Below are 13,884 nucleotides of genomic sequence, written 5' to 3'. Positions count from 1 at the left end.
TTAACATTTTCCGGAATTGACATGTCTTAACTTAAAACTTTTGAATTAGCGTCCCACTTAAAGTTCCTGTGTGTTTTTGTAAGCAGTGAATCATAACGAATCAAAACAAATGCGAGTATCGCTGCGGTTATTAAGCAGGATGCCTCCAGTGTTGAAAAAGTTTGATTACCTGGTCATCGGAGGGGGGTCTGGGGGGATCGCCAGCGCCAGACGTGCAGCAGAGTTTGGAGTCAAAGTTGGACTTATCGAAGAGGCTCGTATGGGAGGCACGTGTGTAAGTCAACCGATTTTGGTGTCGATATCTGGGACATCTTCTTCTTCTTCCTAATAGATTCTCAAACCCCCTCTTGTGACTATTAACTTTGATATATTCATGTGCTTATTAAAAGAGAGCAATAAAGGAAAAGAGCCATATGTCTGTCCATAAGCCTTATCAGATGCATTTTTAGCACCGTTTAGTTTAACAAAAGCAAAAGTGTCCCTCTGCTGACAAGCCAGTCCAGTGCTCTACCAATTGAGGGGGGGTTAACCCACTAGCCCAAGTTATGATGCCATTTATCTAACACTACCACATTGTCCCCCTCAAAATAAATTCAAATTCAAAAAAATCAATAAATTCATTGTAAAAAGCACTATATTTAACTGAAAATTATTTCATCTGAAACATTATTGCAAACTCTGAATCCTATAAACTCTTCTTGTGCTGATACAACAGTTCTTAACCAATTTTGTTCCATCAAGTAGTGTGAAGCATAACTAGTATGAAGTGAGTAATAGTAAAATGTTAAGTATAAATATGACATGTAATCTATTGCAGGTCAATGTAGGATGTGTGCCAAAAAAGATAATGTTCAACACCGCAGTACATGCAGAAATGATTAAGGATCACAAAGACTATGGATTTGATGTCGACTTTAAACAGTTTACATGGGGGTATGCACTAACAGTTGTAGAAAAAAAAATCATATGTATTCTTTTTTGATAAATCTTGCTTTCAATTAATTTCAAGATAAATTAAATTCTTCTAAAGAGTTGAATAGAAACCTAACCTTAAAGAGGCTATTTCTTTATAATAATGTTTTTTGCTATTTATAAGGTAAACTGTAATTGTAGGAGAGTTAAAGCAACCCGGGACAACTACATAAAAAGATTGAATGGAATCTATGAAGCCAATCTTGATAAGGTTTAACCTTGTTTAATATTAATGTACCATATTTTATTTAAACAAAATTCAACATTATACATTGAATCAACATAAAAGTAATGAAAATTTTTTTAAGTTTCATCAAGGTCACCTAGGGGTGTAAATTGCATGTTGAAAAATTCTTTTTCATTTTTTTAAGGTTCAAGTTAAAATGAAAAAGCATGGTTCATTTGGATAATGTTTTATAAAACTATAATTTAATTTTCTACACATGAAGTCAAAAGTGGACCACATTCATGGTCATGCCAAATTCACAGATGATGGTAAGGTAGAGGTGGGAGGCAATCTTTATGAGGCGGATAAGATTCTGGTGGCCACAGGAGGCCACCCTGTCATTCCGGACACACCTGGAGCGGAGCATGGCATCACAAGTGATGGGTTCTTTGAGCTTGAAGACCTTCCAAAGTAAGTCAGAATTAAGCTTCTAATTTCACTTAAGGTATTAATGTGTTTGCACTGGGGACATTAACCATTAATGATAAATTTTGAAAAAATAATTGCTTATTAATAAATACAGGTTTTGAAGTTGGTAAGCTTGAACATCACATATAAGTTATTTATAAAAGTTACAAACCAAATGTAGTCAACATATGAATCATATACTGAGTTGTTTTTAGGCGTGTGGTGGTGGTAGGAGCAGGTTACATTGCTGTGGAGCTGGCAGGGATATTTGGAACATTAGGAGCAAACACATCTATTCTAATCAGATATGATCAGGTTATATTCAAAATAAAAATTTACATGTATTTTCTTCTAATACTGTTCCAGTAATATGCTTTCTCATGTAAAGTGAATAAATTGCAAACTAAATGTACAGTAAAACTTGTCTTAACTAGATGTTGTGCAATCTGAAATCTTTTCTAATATGATAAAAATTTAGTCCCTTTAGTACATGTAATTTTATTTGTTTAAAATGTCTAATACATGAACTGCCAATTTCTATGGAAACAGTTGTGTCTTAATATCACAAGTTTAACTTTAATACAAGTTTGTCGTCAATTCAAGTTTTCTATTCATTACATAAGAACAAGATGAAATACTAAATACTATATTTGCGTGAATATTGATTTAGTTTCTTACATGTCCATTTTTCATCAGGTACTAAGAAACTTTGACTCCATGATTAGCCAGGCAGTGACAGATAATTTAGAGCACGGTGGAGTAGAGGTCAGAAGGAGAACACAGGTGAGGAGGAAGACTAGGAGAGGTAGCAGTACAGTTAAACTACATTATCAGAAATTGTAGCAGTACAGTCAAACTACTATCTTGAATTGATTAGGACAGAGAAAAGTACTTGTATCAATGTTTTGATGTTTTATTTATAGATAACAAAAGTGACAAAGGAAGGAGATGGTAGGTTAACACTGGAGCTGACTAATGGTCAGATATCAGGAGTGGACTGTTTACTCTGGGCAGTAGGAAGGAGGCCAAGTACTGCTGGAATTAATCTGGAGAAGCTGGTAAGATAACTGTCTAAACTGAAAACAGTAACAACTGAAAAGACTGTCAGTGTTGTCAAGCATTACATTGTAGTGTAATGCATTGGTAATTATAAATCAGCTATGCATACAGTGTATCTCATGTCTCTTAATTCTTGAGAGAATAGAGAAGGGCTGATATAGAAGGTCAATCTTAATATAAAAACTTGTATCTGAATGGACTGTTTAATTATAATACTGGAATGTATCTGAATAGACTGTTAATATGCTGAACATAATCGATTGAAAATTTATATTTCTAAATCAGTTTTCTCTATCTTATACCTCACAATTTTGCAGGGAATAAAGATGGATAAGGCAGGACATATCATTGTGGATGAATATCAGAACACCACTGCCAAAAATTTCTATGCTTTGGGAGATGTCTGTGGAAAGGCCCTTCTTACACCTGGTAAATAGCTTTTACTACTTCATGCACCACTTTTGAGGCTCAAAAATGTTTTTAATGCAGAAACATTTGTTTTTGTTGTTCAGAACAGGTTTACCCAACATGATATTTAAATAACATAGTACCAAGAAGATATATAAATGAAAAAGTTAATGTTTCATTTTTCAGTTGCCATAGCAGCAGGACGTAGACTTGCCCACCGTCTCTTTGACAACAAGCCTGATTTAAAGTTGGACTACAGCAACATTGCCACAGTTGTATTCTCCCACCCCCCTGTGGGCACTGTTGGCCTGACGGAAGGTGACACAGATAAATATATTTATCAAACTATTGAAGTAATGGTTTCTATTCAGAATGAAATGTTAGAGAGTGTAGTAAGGCTTCTTTTGAATGGAAAAATACATGTAAATTTGGTTCCTGTCAATTCAAGGGACAATATTCATGGAGATTTTATTTATAGTCTAGTTATAAGAGCAAAACCAGTGTAATTGGTGTCAACAGGCCACTTAAGAGGGGGGGGGCTTACATGCAGTTTACAATTTAAGGATTTTACATTGTGGGATTTCTATTATTTAGTGTATAGGTTGATCTGATTTATGGTTACAGAGGAAGCCAAAAGCCAGTATGGAGCAGAGAACATAAAGATCTACACCTCTAACTTCACCCCTATGTACTACGCTGTCACCTCACGGAAGGAAAAGTGTATGATGAAGCTAATCTGTGTTCTCCCCGAGGAAAAAGTAAGTCACCAAATAAGTAAACAATCGTTCAAGCATAAAAAACTGTTTCCTGGATGATTAGATAATGGATGCATATTGATGTTCTGTATATCTGGTGGAAAACATAGGAGATAGGGAAGTAGTATTTGTATTATTGTACAGCTTTATTATTTTTAAATAATTGGAAAAAAAAGATCATCTCAAACTTAATTGTTATGAAAAGTATTAAGATAGTTTCGTGTCTGTTATTCTCCTTTTCTGAATCCCAGGTGGTAGGGTTACACATGGTTGGACAGGCTGTGGATGAAATACTTCAGGGATTCGCTGTAGCCATTAAGATGGGAGCCACGAAGGCTCAGTTTGACGACACGGTGGCCATTCATCCCACCTCCGCGGAGGAACTGGTCACCCTCAGATAGAGGCCCCACAGTTCTACCTCAGACTCACACAGCTTACTTACAACTACATATCATCTTAGATTCATACACTTAATGTCTGTCTATTTTTGTATTCATTATGAATCACTACTTTGTTAACAGGAAGGACTTTTCATTATTTATTATGATATTTGATTCATTTTGATTTCTTTTTACTCTGAATTTACTTTCAGGATTGTTTTTTTTTATTGTGATAGAAGATACATGTAATCATATGTTGAAAATGGTCTATTTTTAACATATTTATCTATAGCAAAAATAAATGTAATTTTTCATCAAATCAAATGGCATACTTAAATATCTCTCTTGTAGTATTGCATATTATGAAGCATTCAGTGCAGAAGAATAAAATAATATATATAAATCTATATATACTCGGTATATAGGCTAGTGTCTTTTGTAATATATACACAAAATCTTGTCTTACAAGTTCAATACTGTAGACATACTTTTTTCCACGGGGTCATAATTCCGCGGAATCTCAATTTCTGTTTAATCCGCGGGTAAAAAATTACATGGATATTCTAGATTATCACTATATGCCTTACATTTATATTAAGTACGCTTGGACAAATTTTCGCGGAAAATTTGTGACCGCGTACATAGCGTAAATTAATACCAAAAAGTACTTCTACAGTATATCACAGAATCTACACTACATCATTTTGACATGATTTACAGTATACAATCTATAGAGTTGAATAAATTATTTGTACGGGAAAGGAATAATGTCACTGTAAGTTGTTCCAGAGAGATTCAAACCTGCAAGACAAAAAGGAAATAAAGTTGTAGTCATGATTACTGTGGTAGCTAGGACTTTAGCGTATTTTACTAAGGAAGTGATTGATTTTACATTCGTTTCCAAAGAAGAAAAGTAATAACTAGATACCATGATTAGAGAGTTTTTAGACAAGACCTTTCTGACAAGGGGCCCATGAGCTGCACTACTCAAAAAGGACTCGATTTGAAATAAAACACACTGAGGCACTAAACAAAATGCTTATGTCTTCAACAAATCTTATCTGCTGTAAATAAAACACTTCAAAGAACAAGTTATACAGAAAGTATAAACTTTGACCTTTTTCTGGATTTCTTCCCAAGTGAAAAAAAAAATAAACAAGATGTGTTTGTGAAACACTATGCCCCCCCCCCCCCCCATGGTAACAAAATTCTGGAGCTCGATACAGTGCAGTAGTTGTGGCCAATGTTGAAGTTTTTCAAATGTAGGTCAAAGGTCACAGCTGAGGTCACATGATCAAAAATTTATGTACCAATGGAAAGAGCACTTATGTGAAATATTACAGCCTTACCCTTGACAGCGCAATAGTTATGAGCTAGGTTAAAGTTGACAACAGACAGACAAACAGAAACAGGACAAAAACAATATATCCCCGGGATCTTTCAATCCGAGCATAGAAATTAGGATTTAACTCTCTTTACGTGGAATAACATTCAACCCATTTTAAATGGGTTGAATTTTATTCCACGTGATGAGAGTTTAATTGCTGCATAAGAATCTGAGTCTTTTACCCATGTCATCTTTTCTTTTGACGTCATTTTTCTCGTCAATAAACGTCACTTCCTGTCCTCCTTTTGGTCTTCCCACCAGGGCGTCATTAGTGACTTTCTTATTTCCCAACAGGAAGTACGTCTCCATCGCCGCTAAACCGCGTAAGTCAGTCTGACCTCTCGGCTCCATTTTAAAACCTTTCTCGCAAATGGCACTGTTTTAAAAGAGATTTGTATCACATGCTATTTAGTCATCAAGAAAATCAAAGAGGTTCCAATTAAAGTCTGTATTTCGTGAATTCACACATACATGTATACTGGAATTTATATATTTCTTGTACTACACACTTGTAAGTGGTGGGGCTGATGTGGATCTTGCCCGGCTCTCCATGACTCTCCATCTTGGATGCCACCACCGCTGTTTCCCCCATCACAACAAACCTTGGCAAACGGGAATTTACAACTCCACAAACAAGCGACCCAGTATGGATACCGATGCGAAGCTAAAAAAAAACCTTACCTTATTCAAATCTATGAAATCAAAGATCGAAGGATCACTAAACGAATAATGACAGTGATTATTATGTAAGGAATTTCGTTTGGACATTAACCTGAATCTTTTCCCCGTACAGTGGAGATGCGACTTCGTTTCCGAGAATGAGCATCCCCAAAGCAGTATTGGCAATTCTTTCAGCATGGTGCGTCTGCGACTCCGGCGTTCCCGAAACAACAAAGTATGCATCGCCGATAGATTCAACCTATTAAAGAATTAATATACGGAAGATAGAAAATCCTGAATTGTACGAAAGGTAATCAAATAATTTTTTTTGAAAATCAACATAGAATTCTTCACCCGAAAAGTGTCGTGCACATGCGTGAGTCTGTCGAATTTCCTATACAGAGCGTTGAGAACTTCTAGGACATCGCTTGGCTTACAGTTAGCAACCAACTGTATGAACCCAACGACGTCACAGAACAACGCGGTCACTTCAGGATAATAGCCTGGAAGAAAAAAGAAAATCTTAATGTTGAGGTATGTATATACTTCTTGATACATTTTGGCAAGAAACAGTTAAAACTGATTGACTCAAGTCGTCCAAATGCTTGCAGTCGCACACTTCCAGTAAATGTTTGAAAACATTCAGTCTTTTTTTTAAATTGCCTTTTTTAAAATACAATGGACATGAAAAAAGCAAAAGCAACACAAATGCTTAATGTTTGAAATAAAGGAAAAAAAATATAATTTTAAAAATTTAAATGTTTGTTTGAGATTTACCCGCTCCTGGAAGTTCTTCTTTTTGGATTGTCAAAGCCAGAGACCGAGGTAGGAAAGCGTGATAAAGACGTTCATTCCTGTTCCTTTCGTTGTCCAAATCTCGCTGTACCCGGATCCATTTTGTCCTGACGTTTCCGATTTCTTTTTCATTACCATCGTCTTTATCGTCGTCACCCATCCTGTTCATCATTTCACCAGCGTTGATGAGCGAGTTGTTGTCGAGGAAGAAATGACCGTAATACTGTCCTGACCCGACGCTGAAAACACAGTAAACCAGACAATGGAATGCCTGTATCAGTATTGCATTAAGTTTACAAAAGGACAGACCTAAAGTACAGACCGAAATGCCATATCCGACAGCAGGAAATCTCTAGTGGCGTCCCACATTGGAAGGTCAGCCAGTCTCATCGTTCTAGATTCGAGGTCTTCCCAGGCCCTTATGTAGGGAGAAGCCACGAAAAAGACGAATCCTTTATCCCTTAAATGAAACATTTGTCCTACAACAAGGAAAAAAGATAAGATTTATTTTTTACCTTTTTGGGGCCCATCAGGGCATACAAATAGAGAGAAATACACACAAGAAGAAAATTGATAGCAAATGTTGACATACAACTTACTACTATATACCCGATGTATGGATACGTGATGTTTTCATCATAAGGATAAACGGTATTTTATGTGATGTGCCATTTTCTCATTTAGTGTCAACATACGAGGGTTGATCCAAAAGTTCGTGGAATTTCTTTCTAAAATTTTATCGCGATTTGATGAAAGCAAACAACAGGCATATTCATAATATAGAGTCATAATGCAACAATATTGGAAAATTTTACTACTTTCCAATTACCAATGAGGTCACACGAGCTTTCTGAAAATGGATATTTGTGAAACCCGGGGGAGACTTCGACGTAATGTCAAGTTAGATATGTCACGTCACGTTATAGATGCAACTCGCCCTAATGTCCAATTTGAATTCGTAATTCTACAATTAGCTGTCTTTTTTCTCTATTTTTTCTCTCAAAAAAGCCTGGGTATCCTCTTGCACCAACTTATCTTCATTTTTCACTCATATTTCAAATTACTACCCATCTTTCCATATGATGTTCCAATGATGATCCAATTTCAGTAGTAATGTCAAGAACTGTACTGCAGCCAACAACGTCCATTAACGCTTTTATTTTTTAAGGGGATCTGCACCTAAAACAGTCTCCAAAAAGCCACCACAGCTTTAATCAACGTCCATGGCAGTTCTATTTTCTTAAATTTCTCATGCCACCGAAAAACCAGTAACTAAATGCATTTTTCCCAAGCCTTTGTCTATCATATACGCGTTTAAGATAGAGTGATCCCGGATTTTTCACAAAACGTACGACTTGACCGAAATTTGACGTTGTCTAACGACTTAAAGATGAACAATAAATAATCAATTAATAAACTAAATATCCAGTAAAATCAGTAAAACTTTCACACAATGGTTTATAAAAGACCAAGCAATCGTAATAATGATATAATTTTCGTTTTATATACCACACAGGCCGGTTTAAATCTCATTTCACGTATTAAGAGTTAAAATGAAAATGAACGTGTTAATGTCTCCCCCGCATTACCAAACAACCGTTTCTATGACAACTGCCATAGGGTTACTATCAAATATATTTAAACTATTTTTCAATTTAAAATATTCATCAAGTGTCTATATTTTCATTTGTAACTTTCAACCAATTCAGCTTAAAAATGAATAATATATGAAAATATTCCACGAACTTTTGGATCAACCCTCGTAAAACAGAATATATATGTGCATGGTATTACCATAAAATTTGTAAAGCTGGCATCACCTTTTCTAAAACGTAATTTTATTTGAACTATCGCAGGAGGCAACATATGAAAATATTTGATGTTACACATTCATATCGAACGATTTCATTTAATTGTTCGATGTTAGAGTATCCAGATCTGATTTCACCTCTTCTTGAATAGGTTACACCAAGGACTTCTAAGGTTTCTCAATGACAGTAACTATTTTTTTGTGTCGAGTGAAAAAGGAATCACGGAATATCCTAACGCCAAAGTAGGGAATAATAATAGCGGGAATGAAAGTACTAGTACTATTGGTATCCATGGACTTAAAACAACGAAAAAGGAGAAAGACTGTTTGAATTTTGTCTGACAAACGGACACAGGAACATTGTTTCCCCATTAATACAAAGCAGCAGAGGTGTCTACTAGTAAAACAGCGGAAAACCTGATTAACCACCTTCTCATTACTGGGCAGTGAAGACCATCTGTTCTTGACACCAGGGTCCAGAGGGGAGCAGATGCCAACAGCGACCAGTACCAGGTGAAGACCCGAATCAAGCTACCCTCAACAAATAAAAAAGATAAAAACAAGTTAAAACCAAGACTGGTGTAGAGCGCATCAAAAGCAAAGAAATACAAAGCTCAATGACTGCGTCAGAAAAAAATCAGAAGAACACATGGAAAAGACTGAAGATATCAAGAAATATAAGAGGAGCAGTAAATGAGCAGAGGAAATACAGGAAAGGCAAAGGCATGCCTTGGATCAACAAAAACTCCTGAACATCGATAGAAGGAAAAGACATCAAGGCAAAGATAGCGATCACAATATCAAAAAGAGTAAATTCTAAATTTAGGGAAACCACAGAGAGAAAAACAAAGCAGTCAAGAAAAGTGGGTGAGAGGACAAGAGGAGATGGATGGCAAAGAGAACTAAGCGAGCAGCGAAAGCAGCCGAGAACGAGAGGCAGATGGAACTGTATATTATCGTAAAATACCTGACAAGAAAGAGAAATAGACGGCAGCGGCGAAGATCAAGGATGGAGAGCTGATGTAAAATAAAGAAGCAAGGCTTGCAAGATAGAGGGAACACTGAAAAAGTACTTAACAGGGACATCCCAGAGTCACCATCACAAGATAGATATGGGGAGAGGAAAAAGCTAGACATCTATGTAGAGCCACACGTGAACCACAAAAAAAAAGAAAAAAGAAAATAAAGGCTACACCAAAGACTCTTCGGAATTGGAAGGCTCCTAGAAGCAGATGAAATAACAGTGGAAATGATAAAGATGGACCTGGACCTGACCAGCCAGGAACTGAAGCACACTTTTGACCTGATAAGAAAAGAGGAGAGAGTGTCCGAAGAATTGACCAAAGGACTGATTTGTACAATTCCCGAGAAAGGCAACTTACAAGACTGCAAAACTGGAGGGTACAACATTGCTGACCCTATCCAGGGAAGCATTTAGTCCTCATTAACTATAGTTTGGAGTTGACCACACCCTTAGGAAAGTACATGCAGAGTTCCGGAGAGGAAGAAGGGCTGTCAATCAGATCTGCATCCTCAGTAACATAATGAAGCAAGTCAACGAATCGAATGCTACCTTGTACATCTATTTTATGGACTTTAAGAAAGTTTTCGACTCGTGCTGATATCCGAAAGAAGAAAGCGCTGGCCGATGCATCTTTTAGTCTACAGATGGAAAACCACAGACGCAAGTAGAAAGACAAATCTCACTCTTCAAGAGCCCGGTCCTCTCCTTATTGTAATACAGATGTGAAACTTGGAAGCTTACCAAGACTTAGCAAAAGAATCACATCTTTCAGACTAGTGCCTCAGAAGAAGGTGTAGATTACAGCGGCATATCCCACTCTCCGGTTCTTGAAATGACAGGAGCAGAAAATATTAGTGGCGAGAAGAGGAGGAAGAAATGGAATTGAACCATGAGCTGCGAATGTATCGACAGATGGTTGTGTTTCGGCCTTCGGGTGGACTTCTGAGAAGCGAAGGAGGCGAGGACGCCCCAAGAAACAATGCCGATTGATGGTGGAGCGAAATGCAGGCAGGAAATCTTGGAACAAGGCACGATGTGCAGCCTCAGGCCGACTACAGTGGAAGAGAAGTGTTCAGACCTTGTGTGTCATCTGGCATGGAAAGAATTATGGTTAAGGTAAGGAAAACAAGGTTTGATAACCATTTTTTCGCCTCTGCAATGTTTCTGTAAGAGTCTTGATTTGCTTCTATTGACTGGGAGGTGACTTGATACATGATTGTAAGATTTGGAATCATCAATTATTTAACCGTTGATGGCACCCGGGGCCATAAAACTTAGATGAGCTCACTTCTGATCTAAGTCTCGCTTTTATAAAAGGAATAATTAGTGAAAAAGTGAGACATTTATCAATGATGAGCTTTTCTTGCGTTTTATGCCACCGGAGCTTGATCAGAAGTGAAACACGATGCGCCAGTTTGGTTTTTACTGCCATTAAGTGGTACCACCTTTTCCAAAAAAAAAAAAAATCTGTTTCGGACTGGAAAATATTTTTGGTAGATCATATCACAAAATGACAGTAAATACCGATTCATATTATTTCACCAATTCAAATAAGTGATATAATTTCTTATGGCATTTTAATATCCGAATATAATTAATTTAAATTCCTAATTAGTGAATGCAATATCGCATGAAAAAAGGTAATATTTTTTTAAAAATTAAACTTTAATTTCCCATGTTAAGCTATAAATACCGAGTTTAAAACCTTAATTTGTACTCTACCACTTGACGCAGTGGTTAGAGCGTTTGCAATATGCTGTCACGGAGTAAGGATTGAACCTTTCGTCGCGGGTTTGAATCCCACTACGGTAAGTGGAAACCAATGCTCCTGGTTCGTATAGATTAGGTCCAGTCTCTCAATCGGTGATGTCTCAAAGGCCGCGAGTGCAGTGTACAGGTCTACATTAGCAGCCGTATACCGTCGAGTCGCGGTGTCTCAATTAAATAAATTAATTTGCGAAGGGGACGTTTAACAAACATGTATTTGTACCTTTTATTAACAGAGGAGGTCGCTTTGTCCAAGTCTTTTGCATCCTTTCTCGGCGTAATTCCAGAATGAACGGTGACCTTATGAACCGTTGAATGTTATCATAAGTCAGATCCGTACACCGCGGGTATCGCAATAGGAAGTAGTCCTTCATTTCCGAGGAGCGAATCCGGATACTTGGCATCAACTGTTGAATACTTATTCCCGACTGATGAACCTTCATACTGGTATTAAAAATCACGTGGTATGGAAAAACCTCGATAAACATGCGTGGGTTTATCGGGATTTCCTCTGGATAGTTTGGCACAAATCCACGGCTCAGTAAACTTATTCTGGCTATTGCCCGCCATTTTGCTCTACTACTTTTGTATTTTGCGACGGGCAATGCTTCTTCTCCAAATTCTTTCTTTATTTCTTCTAATTTCTTTTTAACAGCTTCAACATCCTACAACCCAATCCCAAAATATTTTATTGTCGGTTTCATGTGCAACGTATTGGATATAATAAAGATGCAACATTCTTTATATAAACTAGTAAATATTCTAATCTAAAATAAAGTTTACCCCTTGAAGTATTTGTTGCTCGCCATGCTTCTTAGTTTGAGCGATGAAAGTCGGCGGAGGGTCATTCACTTTATCCAGTATCTGCTTTGCAACGATACTGAAAGTCACGTGCTCTCTGACTCCATGTTGATTCGAAGATACAGTTTCTTCAGTTGTAGAAAGTATGTCTATGTGGAGTTCCATTTTGTACAAAGACTTCGCAGCTTCTCTGATAAATCCTGATTAAATAAATTTATTTTGATTTATTATTTGATTATTATCAATAAGATTGAATGAAGTGCGAAGATAAAGAACAATAATCAATGTCTAAAAACTTGGGATCAGGTGCCACGGAGGATTAAGCATCTTCTGTCCACCGACACTTCTACTTCAATTAACGAATGTTTTATAAAAGTTTAAAAAGAAATCATATTTCATACCAGTTACAATTTGTCGATATCCTGGTCTGTATGAAAAGTAATGGAGTATCATTCTATCTGATACCGAGTCGTCGTCACACCGGAAATGAGGCATGACGTAATCTTGATACTCTTCTTTGAGGTAAGACTGCACGTAATCCATATTCTGTAGGAATTCCAGGACATTGTTGGCCAGGTTTCGGATAAGTTCTTCGTAGCCATAGCGACGAAGATGTTCAAATAGAAAAGCGCCAAACATTTCCAGAAACGAATCCTTTTGTAAATCTAGAGTTAAATAACAAGTCATGTTTCACGAAATGTGTTCGTACTGAAAATGACCAACCATTTAAAACATAACTCACGTGAGTAAAAGTCTATCGGCCATCCACTTTTTTAATTATCATATTATTTTGATCTTGGTAGTTGATTTCTATAGTTTTTTCTTACAATAATAGTGGTCACGCACTCACGGTTGCATTATTCCAAGACATAACGCATTGCTTTTCCAACGTGCACTCTTAATTTAAGAAACAATAGATATAGAACATGCTAGGTTGCTTTACCACTTCAAATCTTCATGAATGTATGACCAGTTCACATTATTTTATGCTTGATTTTTTTTTAATATCAATTTTCATGTTATGATAGCCTTATCTCAATTCAAGTTTTATTTTCCTACCCAGTTCTTTGATGGCGGCTTCGATGATTCTCTGAGTGAGATTGTCATCGTATTTGTCCTCTGTGGTGAATGTCTCCTTCACATCTTTCTGTTTTCTACAATCAAGCCATCATTAAAATCTGGCCATTGTTGCAAGTCATTGAATTAGTTGGAGCTTAAATACTGTTGGTAATCACCATGATGATAGTTTTTGCATCAATTGGTAGGAAATATGTCATCCATATTTATCTTAGGAAGAAGGGTTGTGTTAAAAAAAATACCGAAAAGAAAGGTTACATAATTTTTTATATAATATATATATATATATATATATATATATATATATATATATATATATATATATATATATATATATATATATATATATATATAT

General features: G+C 36.4%; 2 protein-coding genes across 2 annotated transcripts; one reads left to right on the top strand and one right to left on the bottom strand.

Annotated features, from left to right (window-relative positions):
• The first annotated feature begins 63 nt into the window (after window positions 1-63).
• LOC134262325 (glutathione reductase, mitochondrial-like) lies at window positions 64-4,443 on the top strand. The gene is made up of 11 exons (XM_062744704.1): window positions 64-274; window positions 818-933; window positions 1,114-1,183; window positions 1,422-1,609; window positions 1,822-1,921; window positions 2,303-2,389; window positions 2,530-2,664; window positions 2,983-3,094; window positions 3,260-3,391; window positions 3,698-3,831; window positions 4,080-4,443. Exons 1-11 carry the CDS (start codon window positions 110-112, stop codon window positions 4,227-4,229), a joined length of 1,389 nt encoding a protein of 462 aa, XP_062600688.1. The 5' UTR covers window positions 64-109; the 3' UTR covers window positions 4,230-4,443.
• Window positions 4,444-4,953: 510 nt separating this feature from the next.
• Window positions 4,954-13,117, bottom strand: LOC134262315 (guanylate cyclase soluble subunit beta-2-like). Its single transcript, XM_062744687.1, has 10 exons — window positions 12,854-13,117; window positions 12,435-12,652; window positions 11,875-12,316; window positions 7,373-7,529; window positions 7,033-7,289; window positions 6,610-6,758; window positions 6,368-6,514; window positions 6,105-6,259; window positions 5,778-5,971; window positions 4,954-5,009 (listed from the first exon to the last, which is right to left on the bottom strand). Exons 1-10 carry the CDS (start codon window positions 13,089-13,091, stop codon window positions 4,954-4,956), a joined length of 2,013 nt encoding a protein of 670 aa, XP_062600671.1. The 5' UTR covers window positions 13,092-13,117.
• Between the last annotated feature and the right edge of the window lie 767 nt (window positions 13,118-13,884).

Source organism: Saccostrea cucullata, unplaced genomic scaffold (assembly GCF_032062105.1).
Source record: "Saccostrea cucullata isolate Sc308-1 unplaced genomic scaffold, CSIRO_AGI_Scuc_v1 ctg486, whole genome shotgun sequence".
NCBI lineage: Eukaryota > Metazoa > Mollusca > Bivalvia > Ostreida > Ostreidae > Saccostrea > Saccostrea cuccullata.
Note: the sequence above shows the minus strand (reverse complement) of the source record. Positions and strands in the feature narration are given on the sequence as shown.